At 41.3% G+C, this 20,153-nt stretch overlaps 1 protein-coding gene across 2 annotated transcripts in view; it reads right to left on the reverse strand.

The window, feature by feature from the left end:
• ADARB2 (adenosine deaminase RNA specific B2 (inactive)) overlaps positions 1-20,153 on the reverse strand; it is a 353,051-nt gene that overhangs the window by 132,931 nt on the left and 199,967 nt on the right. The window contains exons 2-3 of one of the 2 annotated variants that reach the window (XM_080385114.1): positions 15,505-15,591; positions 6,129-7,036 (exon numbers count right to left, since the gene is read on the reverse strand). In XM_080385114.1, the coding sequence (XP_080241240.1) occupies positions 6,129-7,036; positions 15,505-15,591 (995 nt within the window). Of the gene's footprint in view, positions 1-6,128; positions 15,592-20,153 lie in introns of both variants that reach the window. The other variant, XM_080385113.1, reaches the window with a different exon arrangement.

Consider the following 20,153-nt stretch of genomic DNA (forward strand, 5'->3'; position numbering starts at 1 on the left):
TGCATCACCAATGCTCTGCAGGAACCCCCTGGACTGTGTGAGCCTGGCTGGGTTGTTTCTCCAGCAGGTATCAGGGAGGTGGACATCCCCCATGAGAACCAAGGCCCGTGATCATGAGGCTCCCTCCAGCTGTCTGTAGAAGGGCTCACCGACTGCCTCTGCCTGATCAGGTGGCCTGTAGCAAACACCCACAACAGTGTCCTCCATGTTGGCTGGCCCCTGAATCTTCACCCAGAAGCTCTCGACTCATTCTACATCCACCCCAAGGGAGAGCTCGATACATTCCAGTTGCTCCCTCACATAAAGAGCAACTCCAGCACCTCGCCTTGCTGGCCTGTCTTTCCTGAACAGTCCATCTCATCCCTGACAGTGTTCCAGCCATGCGAGCTGTCCCACCATCTCTCTGTGATTGCAATGAGATCATGGCCCTGCGACCGCACACAGATCTCTAATTGTTCTGTTTGTTTCCCATGCTGTGTGTCTTGGTGCACAGGCATTTCAGAGGGGTAATTGAGCATACGTATCTTCCAGGAGGGGTGCAAGAGGATCCACCATTGTGCTTTCTACCCTGTTAATTTGTTTCCCATGACTCTGTGTAGGTAACCCTTCTGTATCTCCCTTTGATCTTGCATGGATCATATACATTAAAACATGGTAATTTCTTCATCTAAGACTCAAGCTGTAATCTCTCTAGGGCAATAATCATGTTTTATGTTGGACTTGTATGAGAGGTGAGGAGGTGGTCCAGGATCCTCAGCTGTGAGCCTACAAGCGACTGCAATCTTATTAGCAGCCAGGATAATAATAGCAGTATCCGAGGCACTAATGCTGTGCCTCTAAATAGGTTCTTTTTCTATTGTTTTGCTTAAGAAACCGTAATCCTATAAATGTCTCAACTGCCCGTTGCTCTGATTATAAAAAGCAAATTTCCCCACCTACAGAGTCAGAAATAGATGGTTGAAAATCAAACATTACTTGTATTGCAGAGGCATCTCTCCAGTCCCCACCATTTCCCTTTCTTGCATCTCACTGTCAGGAGCTACACACACACACACCTATCAGCTGTTTCTTTTGGTGCAGGAGACAACAGGGAAGGTTATTAAAAATGTGCCTGGTCACTTGACCAGACAAGGCTTTTCACAGAAACATGCTGGAACAGCTTCTTAAAGCTCAATGCCTGCTCTGTGTGCTGTTCCTCTTCACACTGGAATCAAATCTATCAATGCCAACCTCAGCCCCAGCCTTAATTGTGACACAGGCCAGAGGGCCTGGTTGCAAGGAAGTTGGAAAATGAGGATAGTGAGAGAAATAAAGTGAAGGAGGCAGGAACAATGGATACTGCATGAAAATGAACCAGTTTTGCAACACAGGTTTCTGGAGGGAAGTGAATGAGAGGTATAGGGTACGGGGCTTTCCCCGTCATGGTCGTTGTTCTTCCCATGACACTGCTCACCAAGGTGACACTGAAGTTAGCTGGCAGGGATCCTTGACCTGGTCAGGGTAAAGGATCAGTACAATGGGGATATTGAGATTGGTTTGGTCTGCAGACAAAGCCTTTGGCAAATATGGGATTTAACTGGATTCAAATGGTTAGCTTTATTTGCCAAAGGAAAAAAAAAGCACTGCTTCTTTTGGATGATACACAACACAAAACACAATGAGGTTTCATTTAAATAAATAAATTGACAACCACTGCTCTGGCAGTTCTGGATGTGAACTAGTAACAGCAGTGTTAAGCCATTGCAAAGCGGAATGAATGTGATTTTCACACCTATTCTTTTTTAATTTAGGTCCATTTGAAATCCAACCACCCCTCTATTACTAATTTGTTATGGCAATATTAATTAACGTTTTTGCTTTACAGCAGTAGAGAATGCTGTTTAGACTGAGTGAGATAGATTAGAAGGTCTACAAGATTAGAAAAACAATCTGTAAACTGGTCAGATGCAGTTGAGGGTCACCTTGATCTCCTGAAGTGAGTACAGTGCACTTGGAAAGTCTGAGAATGTGTGGATGTCTTTCTGCCAGTGCAGACTCATTAGGACCGGATAGGTCAGCACCCTTTGCTGTTGTCTCCTATTTTGGAATGTAAGAAAATTAGCTCCCAAGATGGCTAAAAACAATTGTTAGACTTCCATAAAAGCTGGTATTTGAAGAAATTGTGCATTATTTGATAAACAAAATTAATCAAGACCAAGTATGCTAGGAAACAAGGAGCAATATTTAGTGACTTAGCGAAGGTTCACAGTGATGCGTTGTAATTTCCCTTCTCCTGACTCACTTTATCTCTGCCATTAGTTTAGCAGATCTCCAGGCTCCTGTCTCAGCTACTGTGATCAACATGGTGTGTCCAGCCTCAGACCATTAATAGTATTTATCTTGCATTTTAGTGGCATAGCACAGATAAGGCATCTGGTTTGAGGAAGAAGAGTAGCAGGCAGATAGACAGGCAAATTTGTGGCCTTTTCAGCTGATTCTTGGGTTGTCTCAGCTACCTTCTATTCACCCTACACATAGGCAAAAAGCTCAGGCCCCCCAGCCATCACTGCATCTGTATGAGAATTACAGAAGTTGATCAAAACACTGTTGATGGTGGTAAAGAAGCCACAATCTCAATTATTTTGGCTTTAAATTATGGGATTAAAATTTTTACCTTGTGTAAAGTGTGGTATGCTTTGGTTTACTTTTTGGGTATAATTTTGCAGTCAGCCCCAAAACACTGGGGAACAATCACAGGGAAGAAAATCAGAGGCACAGTGATGTCCTTTTAAGACAGCACCGATATTGTAAAGTGCTCACAATTTCGTTGTGGGTTTTCAGCATTGGCAGGTGAGGAGCAGGAGAGGCAGCTGAAGAAGCAAGTTGGACTGTAGCTGCCCCAGGGAATTAATCTATTTCTGGCTTTGCTATTCTTGCATTTCTTTGTTTTGCCTAAATCAGAAGGGATCAAGGTGGCAGTATTTTACATCTATGCTCTGAATTCCCTGGTGATTCAGGAAGCCTTTTGTGTAGGCAGCACCTCTCAGGACAGACTGGAGGATATGGTACCTCTTTTGACATTTTACATTGAATCTCCCTTGGTCAGCAGGAAAAGTGGCTGTCAGACCGAGGGTATGCCCGAGGTCCAGGCTGAGGGATGCCAAGTCCCCCGGGAGCCCTGATGAGCAAGGCAGAAATGTCAATGGTCAGAAGAGCCAGCTTGTAAGAACATCTGAACTTTCTCGATGCTTTCTTGGATGCTGTGAAATCCATAAGTTCAGCACAACTGGACTACCAGTGTTACAAGATTTTTGGCTTTTCCTGTTTCCAGTCAGGCTGTAATCAGGAAATGGCAAATTCTGGCCCCCTAACACCACCGATAACAGCAACAGGAACATGAACAGGGACATGCAAAGTTGGAATACTCTTTGTAAGGGGAAATCACAGAGATAAACATACTCATGAATTCTACAAAATATTCAAAACATAGGTGAAACTGTTACACCTGGTCTTGTTTGCCTGTCTCTACTATCAGTGAATTAACTATCTGATATCCTAACAAATATGATGAAGTTACTCCTTATTCTGTGAAGAAATCAAGCCCCCTGCTAATATTTCAAATTCTATCCCTAAGCTGTTTGGGGTTCAGGGTGCTCTCCTGATTTTAAACAGTTTTGGACACAAACCAAGCTGAGCGTACAAAGTCAGAATAGCTTTGAAAATTTGGGTTGAAATGTGTCCTCAAAAATGTGGTTCACAGAAGATCAGGGAGACAAGAAGGAGCTGAAACAACTTTTTGAGCAGCTGGCTCTGACCACAGCTCAATGGGAACTACACTCTCCCCAATACGGTTACCACCACTTTAACTGAGCAAACAGCCAGATGGGCTGACTGAAGCAGTGAGCAAAACCAGTTACTTGACAAGATACTGCATCACACAGCAAGAACAAGTAAAGATGCTTCTGGATTTAATGCTTGAACTATAGTTCAGCTGAGGCCAGTGGAAATACGTCAGTTGGTTTCAGTGGAAGTGATAACTTGAGTAACACAAACTCAGGTTTTGTGTCATGGCTGCTATGGCTGTTGATGAGAGCAGCTAGTAAGGAGGTCAGCAGAAATCAGCGTTAAGGCTTATATCTCAATTAATGTGCTGAATGCTGGCATTAAGTCCCTGAGTAATCTTTTAGTTGGACAATACATAACCACCCAAAAAATACCAACAGAGAAAGTTCAGTGACACCTTTTCAGTGACATTTATACTTCTTGAACAGTGAGAAGAAGATAAGGAGGGCAGAAGTCTACAGAAAGGAGAAAAGGCCATAAAAAAAGGGAATATACATTAAAAAATGTGTCACCTAGCGAACAATCAGGAATCCAGGTAAGATGTGATATTCAGGCAGAAGACAGTGGCGATGTCAAGCAACCAGGGAATATTTCAGAGAGCTCAGGAACTTAGGCAATGAAACTTGTGGCGCAGTTTCTAGAACATGACAATCCATCGATTGATGAATGCATGGTATTTACCTGCTGACCCACCCAGCAAAGTTCACTGGGGGCAGCAAAGCAGCCAGCAGGATGGGACTAGAGATTCCTCTTTATATCCAAGTGCTAGGTTTCCATGAGGAAGGATAGACATGTCCATTAAAACAAACTACTCTTACCAGAATTAATTTGGGCAGTAAACAGCACAGATTTCTCATTTTAAACCATCTGTACTTCAGTACTGGAGGATGGAAGGAGGATGGAACTGCCAGGTTGGCCAAGGCTTTCAAAATGCTTGCAAAGCACTCTGTGAAGATCACTGCTGTTATTGAATTATGTTGTTATCCCACTGTTTCATGAAGTTTACAAACCAAAATTAAAAGGAAAATATGGAGGATTATGATGCATTTTAAAATTTATTACTTTTTTCATGTTTTCTTTTTGGAAACATAGGAAGGAAACTTCTGGGTCAACAAATATAACTCCTGGGTCCTGCAGGCAATTGTGTCAGCTAAAGGATTCATCTATCACACTCCTTGAACATATAATGAACATCTTTACTAACGTTAATGAGAATTGCTAATAATTTGCATTTACACACTACTTAAGGATCTTGAAGTGTTCTTTCATATAATATGCTCATTTTTATTACAGGCATATTGGATTTAAATGACTTGCCTAGGGTCTCACAGCAAGCCAGCAGCAGAATGACTCTTAGTGCTCCCGGTGCTTTGCATTAAATCCTGGACATTAACAGCTCCTTTCATAAAGGAAGCTTTGTAGTGGTAGATCACCTCCTGGTGCTGGTGGATCAAACCTTTTATGATAGCGCAAACAAATCAAGAAATTACTTGAATCCATGTAATGCTTCCCAATGTCTGCAAATCCTGGCTTCCTTTGAACTTAGAAAATTGACAAGTCTGAGTAATGCTAAGATAGCCTTTGGCATATGACCAACTATGAAATTTTGATATGCTAAGTATGTGCCTCAGATCTATATTTTCTGTATGAATACAGCAGTAATCTCTACATTTGTTCCAGGAATTCTTCAGAGCTTTCACTATCCCTTGTACGGTTGGAGGCATATTTGAGAACAAAACACTCCCCCCCAAAAAAAAAAAAAACCAACAAACAACAAACCCAAAAAATTATCTATAATAAACAAAAATCCTTAACTTTTCTAGTGGCAGAACTGTCTGGACAGCTTACTTTGAAACAGGCACATTCCTTGTCATTGCACTCTCCTCTGAATGGCAGTGTCCTCATCAAAAATTAACTCTAAAAAGATGATATGGGGCATCCCTTTGTTTATGGGCTCCCTTCTGTCAAGAAAGGTGCAGTATCACAGAATGACCTGATTTTTCTGCCCGTGTCAATGTTATCATTCCGTAGGAAATTGAAACATTGGTATTTCCCCTGGATTTTCCCCTCTCATCTATGCCTCCTATGGAAAGGGCTGCACATCGTACCCAATGATTTCAGGATGCTATTTTAAAGCTTTTGCCTGTAGCATCTGGCTCGTTCTATGACAAAGAGCTATTTTGTGGGTGGCACTTGCTATAACATCGGAGGAACCATCTGGTAGAACAGCAACAACTACAGCAATACTGATGCCATTCATCGAAACAGTTACTCCAATGTGGTGGTGGCTACCCAGGAGCTCTCACCTGTGGCAAATGGTGACATTTACTCCTGCTGGGAATGTGGCTGGGCAGCCGAATGTTAAAGAGGGCCTGCAGGGCTGCCTGTGCCGCTTGACCCTTGGCCAGCTTCTTGCTACGTCCTGAGCCTTCAAACGTTCTCCCGTCCACTCGCACCGCCATCACAAAACTCTTGATGTGCTGCTTCTCCACTGTCTCTGACAGGCAGACGTACCGCAGGCCCGACCGCAGCTCATTTAGCAGCACCACTGGGTTCTTCTCACTCTCCGCCTTGGATGCCATCTTGTGCTTGCTTTGCTTACCGTGGCCCATTAAGTCCAGCGTATGGCAGAGTAAGCGCCCGTGTCGATAAGCAGTGGAAAGCAATTCATTATTAACGGGGTTGTAGACTGAAAAGTCCTCGCTGTGTGTAGATGGTTCAAACTCCTTGAACAGAGTATCTGGAAAGTCTGCCTGATCAGAAGTAAAGTCCGTGGATGGGTTGATGCAGTTGCCCATGGCAAAGTGAGCTTGGCAGGCGTTGGGGAACTGAACGAATGACTTCAGAGCTAGCTCTGCAGCACGCATTTTGGCTTTCTTTTTTGTGGGCCCTGTGCCTTCAAACGTAAGTCCATTTACTTCCACGGCAACAGCAAAGACTGGAGCATGCACTGGACCTGTCTGGGAAACCATTTTATATTGTAAACCGGGTTTAAGTTCATGTAGCTGAACCAGAGCATTCTTTGGCGTCACTGACCACGAGACTTTCTTCCAGATGAGCTGGAGTTTGCAGAAATGGCCATTATTGCCTTCCTCTAAGGGTCGTTTTCTCTTACTGCTAAGTGTTCCCCCTCTTGCCCTCTCATTAGATGATATTGGATGATCCTCCAGGTTGCCAATGTTTCGATTTTCCTTTACTTCTGCACTACTGGTACCTGTCAGTAAAGAAAGAAAAAGTCTCACATTACAGTTGTCATAGTAGTAGCTGACATTATGCCTAGGGCTGGCAGAATAGCCAAAACAGAAATAAAAAGTTAATGATAGATATCCTTGCTCAGCCATTTTTGGTTTTTTTTCCTCAAATATCTGTATAATGGTTGGTTTATTATTTATAGCACAGATTTTCTGCATGTCCTGAATGTTTACTTGTTCCTAAAGTTCTACTTGTATTAGTCACTTGCCTCCTGTTTTAAAAAAAGATTACATCATTTGAAGATGAAGCATAACTGATGCCATGTGACTTAAATGAACTACTGCATTCACACTGGATAATTACTAGTAAAAAGTGAATAGTTTGTGAAGTCCCCTTAGGCTGAGATTTATTCTATAATCCATGTGGGTGAATGCTTATGAACACATTACTAGAAATCATAAATGATTCACAAATGATTCACAAACAGAAAAATGGGCAAATGCATTGAATAATCTATTTGCAATGAATACATTGACTGGCTCTACTCACACCATAGGATTTCGTGTTGCTAACATCACAAAGCAAGCCTAAGAAATGATATGACAGACTTTCCTAGCATTTGAAACAATAATTTGCTCTGGACTTAGATTCCAGTTGGGTAAGTGAGCATCTTTCTGTCAAATTCAATTGCAGATACTCTTAGTTTCTGCATCAGCAACAACTAATATAGCAAAAGTTCTAGATAAATCTAGATGAGACTAGGAAAAGCCAGAGCATCACGACGGGAGTAACTACTGAAGTAAAGAATTACCTATGTCAAAGAAAAGGAATTGGGGTGAGTGACTGCCAGGAGTACCAGGAAGGGAATGAAATGACAGTGGGGAGCTGTGGAAGGAACACTCCGTAGCTGTTGAGCCAATGAATCACACATTGCTCTGAGCGATGCTTGTGCAACGCCCATGCTGCAAGGCACTGCTCTTTGCTACAGGCAGAGAATGGAGATTCATCTCGCTGATGTCCTCAATGAGACAGAAAATGTGCTGCTAAATAAGCATCCTATAACATTTCTGTCATTTTTTAATGAGTTTGTTCAAATGCATTGCATTTCTGATACATTCTCCAGTCCTCCTGTGTGTTCCTTGGGGCAGAGACAAGTTGAGGAAGTAAACATGAGTGTAACCAACCAGTGAAGCAACCTGTTCCTGGGGCGATGCACCTGATCCCTTCCTGAGCAGAGCACTGCCTGGCTGCCTGCTGCATTCCAGTCAGCATGGATCGTGGACCCTTTCCCATGGTTTGTTATTGTCAGACATGAGCATGCCACCTGTGCAGGCTGCGTGAATCCCAAGCACAGAGAAGGTCCTGTGGTCCTTAGAGGACAGAGAATGGTCCTCCCACTTTCTGCAGGGCCATGGTCTTACTTGGCTTTCTCTCTACCTTGATGTACAAGCTGGCTGTGAGGATGCAAGGGGTGAGCTGCTAACTATGCCTCGAGGAACTTCTGTTGGAACAGTGTGCCTTTGCAGCAGCCCAGTATTAGGCTGGGCTAATAGATGCACAGGAGCCTGCAGAGAATTACGTGGAGCCAACAATCAAGATTAAAAACCTCCTTTATATCCTCTTGCACTTTGTATTAAGTACCCAAAAACTTTTTCCTCTCAGAGCAATAAGTCTGCATTCATGCAAGTTGTTCCACAGAAAGCAGCTAGAAATGAGTAAAAATCATGGCTTAATTGCATGTGTGTGGACTCATTTGCAGGACTGAGTCTTTAGGCTCCCTGTCCTGAAAACCCTGCAGCACACACCGAGCTTCCAGCCTGCATCTATGTCTCACCACAGTTACTTGCACAGCTACGTGCTGCAGAGCTTTGCTGAGGCAGAACTGACAGATTAAGGTCTTAGTGACTAGTTACTTTTTAGTTTCTGAAGCTAAGGGAAGAGAATGAAGACAGATGAGGAAGGAAAGAAAAAGAAATACATAATAGGAAAAAAAAGTTTCATCATATGGCATTCAGCTGTATAAAATATGACATATTTAAACCAGCCTTTCTGGAAATAAGACATTTAAAAGGTCGGGTTAACTAAGACACAGGGATAATGTGGTCTTTTCTCATTGAGTTCACAACTCTATGGAAACTCTGATCTGAGGGGGAAGGAGATGAGAAATTTAACTTTCCTCTATTTATCCTGGCAGTGGCTTTGGCCAGCCATATTCCCCTGTGACCCTTTATCATGTTTCCATCCCACTCAGGATACACCTTTTTGGTTGCATGCATATTTTTTTTTTTAATAAAGGTGAAATATTTTGACTCAGACATACTTTTTAGCAGGAAGCAGGTTTGGTTCTGTATGTCACACCTCCTCTCTCATCTTACCTGATAGGTTTTTACAGAGCCAATTATGGTACATAATGATATTGTAGTCAGGAAGCATGAAAAGAAAGATAGCTCTTGCTTCACACAATATCCAGGTTTGAAGAGAATTTGTATTTATGCGCCACTGAATAGGAAAACCAAAGGGGTTATTTGTATTTATAATTCATATTGTCTTACTCCAGCTGTTTTTTCTTTCATCGTCAGAGAACCTCAGATTTACGAACATGAATGTGTGACCTTAACATCTTACTTTAATCACTCTCACACAGCAGTTAACTAAAAAACATGGCAACATAAAATAAACATTACTTGCTTAAATTCTGTCTGTGAAATTGTCTAGTCCAGGTTTTGGCCAACAGGGAGTTTGCATTGATGTAGTGAAAAAAAAATGCAGAGATGCAAGTGTAAAACTTACCAGAGATCAGGGACAATGTTGGGCATGTGCAGCGGGTATGTGGCTGTGTTTATGGTATGTTTGGGGCCTAGTAACAGCAAAGGAGACCCATGCAAGTGTCCTTATAGTCCATCAGATTTCTAGAGGACCCGATTCTGACACACCAGAAAATATCTTGGTTCTTCACAGACCTCAGTGAGAGCTGCAGCAGGCCAAAAGTCATCATGGCATGTAAATCAGAGGCAACCTAAATTCAGCAAGTGCCTCAGAACGTCTGTGAGCCTGACGGACTCGTGTGATACCTGGCAGCTGCTGGGCAACAACAAATTATATCATACTTTCAGGTCTCTGAAATAAGAGGTCTTTGAAATGTGTCTTTTATGAGACCTCTGTGTAGCAGACATAAGATTACCTCTCTAATGGTGGCACATGTACTTCTATTGCAAAAATCAGACAAAGCAGGCAAATGACACCAAACTACATAAGATAAATACTGTAAGCAGCTGTAATAGAACAATCACAAGCAATTTTAGAAATGAAGAGCACTAAAAGGAAAAGGGTAAGTCAGAGGATGCACACCAGGAAAATGCAAAACTGTGGATCATTTTCAGTCCTGTTATCTCTCATAAAGTCTTTGCTCTAGAGTTGCCAAAACACATTCTCTACATTTTGGGGGGAAAAAAAAAGATAAAAAAATATGGTTCTCCTATGATGAAAGGTTGGAGAATAATAAAATTTTAAGGGGAAGAAGTTAAAAAAAGTGAAAGAAAAACACTTTTTTTTGCAATAGCTTCTGATTTACTGTGTAAGATTTCTAAAAAGCCCCACATCTCTGAATTATAGTATCTTTTCAGGTAACTTTATTCATTGATTTTTTGCGGTTCCACAAGCAAGAGGAGACACTGCAATCTTGTATTTGCTTCAGTAATTGAATGGAAGAGAGGAAAGCAGTTAGTGAAATATATTTATTTATGCACTATTCCTCAATCTTCTGTCTGCTCTTTCATGTTTTTGTCCTTTTGGTCATTATGCACAGTACAGTTAACGGAGAGAGCCTGCATCATCAAGAGCTTTTCAGAACTATAATGCATCACTAATAATGACACTGCCTATGTCTCTGGGTCATAAGGGCTCTGCAGAACTAGCCATCCGATACTCCACGCTACATTTGAAGAGATAATATTGTTCCTCTTGAAGGTTATTCTGCTGCCAAGCCAACTTCCAGGGAGGATGGGAAAGGAGAGGTGGTAGGTGGCACCTTCATTTTGGCTGGCATCTTTGTGATTGGATTACAAGGAGCAATACATTACTGAAAAGCTATGGTATTGAAAGAAAGAATTTGCAGCCTCTGCAGTATAGTAAACCTCTGATTCAGCTGAGAGCTCTGACACAAGAAGTTACTGTCTTTAGAAATGTTTAGTAAACACCAGATTGCTACCAACACATTTTTAACAATACAGGTAGGACATAATTTTCATTTTTCTGCATTTTAGTATCTAACCCTTGTTTGCCCTGCTTATGTAGAGTACATTTTTGCTGTCCATCTACATCGCATTGACTGCAGAGGTTAGAAGGATTGACCTCTGTAATTCCTGGCATACTTGAAAGTGAAAAAAATTAAATCAGAAGCAATAGGTATGAACCCAAGAGCCAGAGCCATGGCATCTTTGTCCAAGATCAGCTAGTACATCAAATGCAATGTAGGGCAGTCTCCTCTTGCAAGCAAGCTAGCATTTTCTTTCACTTACTGAATGCACAATGGAGGACCGGGAACTCTTCTGCTGCGATTCTTAGGTTTGTACTGCTAACTTTATTATTATAAATTTGTAGCTAACAACAGAAATCGCTCCTTCCTCTCTTACATGAAAACACACAGATATGTATTTTTAAACCTTCACAAAAGAAGTCTGCTTAAGGGAAACCTGCCATGATATTTCTGTTGCTACTGAATCGTCCCAACCAGCTTGCAGGGTTAAGCCTGTTCAAAGCAATATCATTAGACTTTACTGGTGTGTAACACCACACTATGAGGGGAATGATTACCAGGGCAAAAAAGTACAGGACTTCACTGAAAGTGAAGATGGAAAATTTGTGAAAGCTGATTGCCATTGCCTTTAGCTGTTTCACAATGAAGATACTCTACTTTGCCCACCTTATTATCTGAAATATCTGTGAAATCCATGCATATATACTATAACTCTTACCAATTAGGAAGATTACTCGAATGACATAACGACCTGACTTAGATGGTACTCGGACTCCAATGCTCTCTGTCCAAGTTAGCAAATAAGTGCATGCAGCAAAAAGCATGGTCAGCCCACAGCAGAAACAGATCCAAGTACATGTTTTCCTAAATCAGGACAGGCCATAGCTTACCTTTAGGCATGAGAGAAATAAAAAAAATGGCAATAGACACAATTTTCAAAACAAAACCAGGAGGGTTGATCCTGTAGGGGATTGCTTGGGGCTCCGACTGCGTGGAGTTCACTGTGTTCTGTAGAGGCAGGGTCCCAGCTGTATCTCACACTGTGCAATCAAAAACTCTGGGGCCTCATGCTGCCTGAGGAGGAATTTAACCAACGTGCTCGTAACCGAGCATGCTTCAGTACACTGGATCTGGGGCTGGGATTCGTCCTACAAGACTATTGTAATGGCTGAAATCTGTATTGGGGACCATCACCATGAGCTTCTTCTGCAGACACTGGGGAGAGGTACAGGTGTGAAGAATGGTGCTACACCACGTCTGTGCATATGGCAGCATTGCGTAATCAGAACACCAGGAACCATACACTCCTGCTAGAGATACAGCCTAGATTTGCAAGTATCTGTGCCTGGTGGTAGTCCGCCTTGACGCCGTGGCATAGCGTGGATGGAACGATTAAAGATCAGTGACCCGCAGAGGTTTGTAACATCATGAAAGGCAGGCAGGCAGGCAGTGAACAGGGAATGATTATTCGCTGTTCATGCAATCCAAGCACTAGAGACAGCAAGCTTGAAGCAATAAAAGGGTGCACTTTTTGACAACACACTAAATCAGTCCCTGTTCCTGGTTGTTACTGAGATCACAAGTATCAGTGGGCTCTGGAGAGGACTAGACAGGCCTGTTGATGTCTAAGAAATATGACGATTCAGGTGCAAACTCTAGCTGAGTAAATTTTTTGCTGGGTGCTAGAAAGACGTAGTGAGGGGAAGGTCCTATTTAAATTTCCTTTTCTCAATGCATCACTAACAGCAATGTTGAAGGCAGTGTGCAGAGCTAAACTCCCTATTTCTAATCCTGTGTGACATTTCTTACATTCTTAGCTACACTAACTTCTGGGAATGAACAGCGTGGTCCTTTTCTCGCACATTCAAGATAAGGTCTTCATCGTAGACTGAATTACCCAAAAATTTCATTCCAAAGGTGCATAGTGCCTTTGATACATTTTTTCTAGTATTAGTTCATGGATCATGAAGCACAATAATAGTGTCTAAAGGCTAATAATCACTAGCTGAAAATGCATGTACAGTTAACCTGGCATGGCTCCCTTTGTAAAGAAGGCCTAAAGGAATGTAAAACAAGATTTGTGTTTGTTCCAGCCAGTGGGACCGCCTATTGATACAGCACAGTTTGGGAAGGGGCACTCTCATAGGATGCTCAGTAAGCAGAAAGCTACAGGGATAAGCAAACCACTTCTCTACTTGGCCAGCATTCTCCTAGGCTTTTGTGAAATTGTTAACACAGAAGAAGGTTCCCCCGCTTGTTCAGAGGAAATCACTGAAGCTTTTTAAAACGCTAAACTACTACACAGGTGCATGTGTGCTATAGACATTAGTGGGATTTATACTGCTCTACAAGAAGTGAACACTGAGATATGGCTGATTTTAAACTAATCTTTTTGTTTGTGGGGGTTTTTTTGGTGTTTTTTTTTTTTTTTAAGATTCCAATAGTAACACCTAAAATGTGTTATGTGTGCCAAGATACAAATTGCTGCCTTACCACTGGAGCGTATATTTGACGCAAGAAAGGACTAGGCAGGATAACCCTGAAAACAGTGATATTTGCTATTTCCCTTTCAGAAAACATAGCTTACCCTGCCCATGTGAGCTCTTTTAAAGCCCACACAAGCACCAAGCAGTATCGGCATTACAGTAGCAATAAGAAAATGGTGTTACAGTGTTTGGCTTGTACAAACTTCCTACATTATCTAAAAATAACTGAGTAGCACATTTGGGAAACATTATGCAGGAGGTGCTTGCACAAGCTCATCATGTGCATAATATGTTTCCTGTGTGTACTTCTGATATCTCTTCCTGAAAATGTAGCCTCCCTGGGACTAATTTTGAAGGATTTTCAGGATTTTTTTGCCTTTGCTAAGATATGTAAAATCCTGCCGGTCCCTGTGCAGCAGAACGGTGTGAAGTCCATGTGATACCCAGCAGCAGAAAACAGAGGAACAGAGGACTGTGCTCCCTCAGTCCTTCAACAGCTATTCCCGTTGGTGCCACACTATGATCAAACCAAGGCAGATTAGCAACAACAGCGAAAAAAACAAAACCCCACTCCTCCCACCAACTGGTTCTAATAGGGCAACATGTCAAAGTGTGTCTGGCTGGAAAAGAAACCCATCTGGTAGGTGATACTAAAACTCAAATAGTTGTTCATTTCTTTCAGAAAGCTTTCCTCCTTTTTTTTTTTTTTTTTTTTTTTTTTAAATGATTCAAGATGTGTTACAATAAGCAGGGCTGGAAAACACAAAATAATTGCTTCTAGTTGATAAATAGGAGGGCTTACTGAGGGTTATTCAGTCCTAACTGCACATTCACAGACTTCTTGGTGTTTTGAAGGCTTCACAACTCCTTCAAACCGAGCAGCACTTTCCTCCAGCTCCTCCAGCAGTCATGGATTCAGGCAATGTCAGTGGCTTTGTTCAAACATAAGGGCTCAGGAAAATCTGGTGGCTAATTTTTCAGTTACATCTAGTTTATTTGGGTCTGGTTTATCATCTCTTCTCAATTGGATTTGGTTTCTTTCTTTCTTTCTTTCTCTCTCTCTTTCTTTCTTTCTTTCTTCCTTTCTTTCTCTCTCTCTCTCTTTCTTTCTTTCTTTCTTTCTTTCTTTCTTTTTTACTTTCTTTCTTTCTTTCTTTCTATCTCTCTCTTTCTTTCTTTCTTTCCTTCTTTTTTTCCCCTTTCTTTCTTTTAGTTTTGTTCTCCAGGTCATATCACAGAAGTAAAAGAGAAAAGAGTTTAAGTAGATGGCTCGGTCCTGAAATCTTTCCTTTTGGAAAAGTCCCTTTATGATCGAGGAAATAAAAACAGGGTGAAGACACAGCACTAAAATGACCTCGTTTTTAGGGACTGTGAGAAAAGCAAGTGAGCAAAATAAGGTAACATAAACAGGAAAGGAAAAGGAGCTCCCCAGTCCTGTAAACCTGAGTGTAAACACCCGCCTTTTGTAAGTTTTTCCTTTCTATTTGTGACATACTGTTTACAGCTTCCCCTTGCCAGGGTCTGCACAGGTAAAATTGGGAAGGTGAGCTGAGATTAACCCTTGCTTCACTGGAAATCGCAGAACATCTGCACTCAGCATCAGAGAGTTTTGCATTTTACATGAGTGCTGGACTTACGGTCTGCCAATGTTTGCAAATCCACCTCCTTTCCAGAATTACACCTACACTGTAGAGCTTTTATTTTGGAACTTTATTATTCATCTGTCTATAGAGAAAAAAGACTGCTTACTTAAATTGTCTTCATCCTCCATGGTGGTTGCGCCAGGACTCAGGTACTTGAAGGGTGCTATAAATGTTGACAGTATGCTTACTTTTTCTGGAAGAAAACAAAAGAAAAGATACATATAAAATCAGTATTTTGTCATTGCATCCTGATTTACTCCACACTTTTTCTCAAGTCAAAACATATTGGCAAATGCATTTCTTTCTTGTTTTTCTGGACTCTACAACCCTGCCAAAGTTCACTGAACTGCAATGCTTGTATTACAGCTGGCACGTGCAAATACCACACACATTCCTCCTGGTTTCTGCCCGTGGGTAGTGTTCCTTGGCTGTGCTTCCCAGTGATGGTCCCAAGGACTACAGAGCTGGGAATGTGCGATGTTTGAGCCAGTCCAGCTGGGAACAGGGGAGGCAGTCAGCCTTGGGAGGGGGGACATGAGAACTGCTCTAATGGATGAGACAATCAGCTCATCTCCTCTCATTTCCTCTCTCTGACAGAGGCTGAAGCAGAAGTACCAGAGAAAGCCCAAGCGCTGATGGCACAGAGACTACATCAGTTTTTAATTCTACAAATTGTTGATTTGATTTTTGGAAAACCTTCATGGTGTGCACAGGAAGCTATTATCCAAAAAAATAAGAATACTATTTGAAATCCTTCTTATTCACATTCATATTAAGTGCAGTTCCTTCTACCTGCAGTTTCTGTTTATCCTGCTGGGAGTAGGTGGCACAGACATTCACTTCTAGTGCCGTGAACAGGCTCTACACTAGGTGCCAGGGTAGATTCAGCAAAATGAGAACTGATACTGATTTATACTAGTCCAAAATTTGGCTCAAGATTTATCTATAGGGAAAAGTTGCTGTTAACACAAACACTAGAAACAGATCTATTGAATATGTGTGTTTTATTTAGTTTGACAACTAGCTTATTTAGTTTGTTATTTAGCTTGTTTGGCTGAATTCGTCCTGAAAAACTATGGGTGTTTTGCTGGGGACCAACATTAACAGAGTGTCTGCTTTCGGTAGCAGAAGAAACAGAAACACAACCTTACGAAGGTGATACACAGCTTTGAAGGACTTAGGTGCTTTCCTAAAGTACTTCTCTGCTTAGAAAGCCTCAGTTAGGTGGAAATGCTCTGAATCCTGCACATTGTGAACAACTCTGGACCTTCATCCTGTGGCAGAAGCATCGATAGCAAACCAAGCGTGTCTTCTTTCAAGTGGCACAGGAAAAATTATGTCCATAGGGACTTTATGGGTGAGAAAATATTCCTCTGGATTTCCTTAAACTACCTGGCTGCTAATCTATCACTGGTCTGGAAGGCATTCCAGCTAAAAAGCTCTTAAACTTTTTCAGCAGCACATCTGTTAGCTTTTTGGCCTGGTTTATCCTACATTTGCAAATAATCCTTGCTCTGGTTAAAGACTCTAATCATAATCCATCAAAAATGACTGCATATGTTTGCCCTTAGCTAGGTAACACCATAGCTCAACTCTATTATGAGAAATCACAGTAAAAGCTGACTGCTCTTTGTTAAGTAAATACAATAAGCAGAATAAAAGATTGCCTGAAGAAAACCTTTTTCCGTCCAGAAACCTTTCAGCCCAGACTAATATATAATTAGAGCACAAATTAGCCTCCTTGAATGGCAGTTTCATTAAGGGATTGTAGTGATGTCACAAAGCAAAAGAATGAAGCTATTTATGAACGCTTTAGCCAAAAAGATTTTCCTAAGTGAACGCTTTGACACTTTTTTGCTAAGGTGTTGCTCACTGAGAAACGTGGCGTCTCTGTGAGACACTATCTCAGTGCGTGAGAGACTGTTGGGTTGTGATCAGGATAAAGGCTGATCCTCACTCCTGACTTTCTCGGCTGGTTTCTTTGCTTAAAGTGAAATGAGTGTAGGCTTTTGGGACCTAATCCAAAGGCTACATAGGGTAAGGCAAATGCTTCAGATGATAGATGTAGGATCAGGGCAGTCCTGGGCTTCAGCACCAGCACTGGCTGTTGCGTCTGGGTACTGAGGTGCAGTGAGCTGAGGCGTGCTCTGCCTGTGCTGACCGCTGGTGGCTGTTAGACCTTCAGGGCTAACCCTCAAGACCCTGGGTGTCATATAGAAACTTAAAGCTTATTTGCTGAGAAAATATTCTCAGTTCTCACAGAGAGTTAATCCATTCACCAAGCAATGATGACACATGCTTTCTTGTTGAGGTTGCTAATTCTTATTCCTACCACCAATCAAAAAGCAAAACCATGTTATTTTATACCATACTATTACTAAGGAAAGGAAAATTCTATGATTTACCTTTTACCCCAAGTGATTTTGTGCAATTGATAGGCAAGATTTACAAGGTGGATTTAAAATGTATCAAAATATTTTCTCTTTTGCCTTAAGGGAACCTTTAGCCATCTTAAGCTTTTTTTTGTTAGTGTTTCCTACCTTTCCATAAAGACCTTGGTGATTTCTTTGCTTTGTGTGGCAGAGAAATGGGGTGGCCTGTAAAATTTACTGCACTTTTAGAGCAGCAATGGATGGGTTGGTGTCAACCAAACTCAGGCAGGTCCTAATAACAGGATATCTTTCAATCAATACAGATGATAAAGATTATAATTTAATATTTCAATCCATTGGTTAAGCAATGGAAGATTTAGTGTATGTCTGGAAGGAGGAGGAGGGCAGGGGTTTTGAGTGAGCAATGCAAGAAGAGAAAAGCTATAGTATGCATGTTGCACAGATGAATTGTCGAGCCTATGGAGGAGGGGAACATAGATGACAGGATAATTAAATGTCGGTGTTTACAGGGAAATAATCTGGCTAGGTACAAAACTATTGGTGTGATTGTGCACTTCCATCTTTTGCACATTATTGCCTATTACCTTATATGTACCATAGGACCACATACTTCATCTTTGTTGTCAATGGTGAAATTCAGTGTTACTTTTGTTTACCATTTGAGAACAAGATTAGGAGAGTTGTGTATTCACAATTTACAGACCCCATGTATTTTAATGTCTGTCACAATTAATCTTATTACCAACAGTTTGATGAAATCTTATGAATTAGCAGAAAGGAAATGTCTGGATATGAAAAAGCCATACAGAAAAATATCTTTAAAGTCTCCTTTTTTCTCTCAGTCTCTTTTCCTTCAATGATTTTTTTTTTCCAAAAAGAAGCAGTGGCAAGCAGCCTAAAATTAGACCAGCCTTTTATACTATATAATTGTAAATGTTCTCTGTATTTGTTGGAGGAAATTATTTTTCAAGGCTAGGAGAGAGGGACTAAGAGAAGAAAACAAGACATTTCAAAACCTCTTTTCTCAAAAGCAGAATACATAACCCTACATTTATGAGAACCAATACAAGAAGCTATTATTGCTTGCATTAAAATTGTACCAAAAGCCTCCAATGACATGAAGGAGCAATTTCATGAGGCCTATATGGACACGAAGGAAGCTGTATTTACAATGGAAATTGAAAGACAAAGAGCAGGTTATAGCGGGATTTAGTGCTAGCTACCCTGGAACACTAAGGCATGATGATAGCGTCATATTTCATAGTGTATTCACTATAAAAACATCCTTCCAAGTGATGCCAAGTGGAACTCTGCTACAGTATTCTAAGCACAAAAATCACCATTTCTCTTGATGAGAAGCCCATTATAGGAAGAACACCCCCCACCCCCCTTCTGATTTGGGATGGAAAAGGATTTCAGTTCATGCTTCTTAAGTACATGTTTTCCAATAGAAAATAGTTAAAAAATAATCATGGACACTGTTTTGATAGTAGCCATGTAAAAACAAATAAAAATCCCCATTGGCCAAGATATGTTTTGCATGAAAAACAGAAAATTATTTGGTACAAAGTATTCAGCAAAGGCTGGCATATAAGGCAGACAAGTTTCCAGTAAAATCTGTTCTTTTTGTGAAGTTGCTCTTGCCCTGTGGATGCAGTCAGAACCCTGGTCACAGGTCCTGTAAAAATGCTTTTATTGTGAAGACAAGAATACATACATACAGCTATAAACAGCATTCATGCCCTTCATAGCTATCAGTATTTGAAGGGCACCAGACAATACGGCTTGATCATCAACTCTGCTGAAGTTCTTTCACTCTCAGTCACTTGAACAAAAGCAATGGGAACGGCAGGAGCTCAACACTTTTAAAAATCAGGCCTTATACATGTTGGACAAGTTGTCTGGCTTTAAGAAGAGCAGACTGAGCGGGGTCATAACAACAGTCTTCCAATACATAAAAAGCTGCTGCACAGAAGAAAGGAGCAAACTGTATCCCACGTGTGTTAACTAGAAGTAATGGACTTAAATCACACCAAGGAAAATTCACTTCAGACATTAAAAAAACCCTTCCTAACAGTAAGAATAGTGCGGCACTGGTACAGATTGTCTAGTGGGGAGGTTGAGGACCTGTTGGTTCTGAAGGGCTGTAGGCAGAGAGTTGGCATCTGCAGGTGTTGCACCTGTTCTTGGGCCCATTCCTTAGAGTCTCCCCTATTCCTGTGGACCCCAGTAGAAAAACTTGTCCTCACCGTGAGATCACAGAGCAGGTTCTAGCTCAGACTAGGAAAAGTGAGTAGTATTTCCTAGTATTAACTAATCTCTGAGCAGAAGCTTGTGGCATGCTCTTTTGCTTGGCATCTAA

The sequence above is a fragment of the Falco punctatus genome (assembly GCF_963210335.1).
Source record: "Falco punctatus genome assembly, chromosome: 4".
NCBI lineage: Eukaryota > Metazoa > Chordata > Aves > Falconiformes > Falconidae > Falco > Falco punctatus.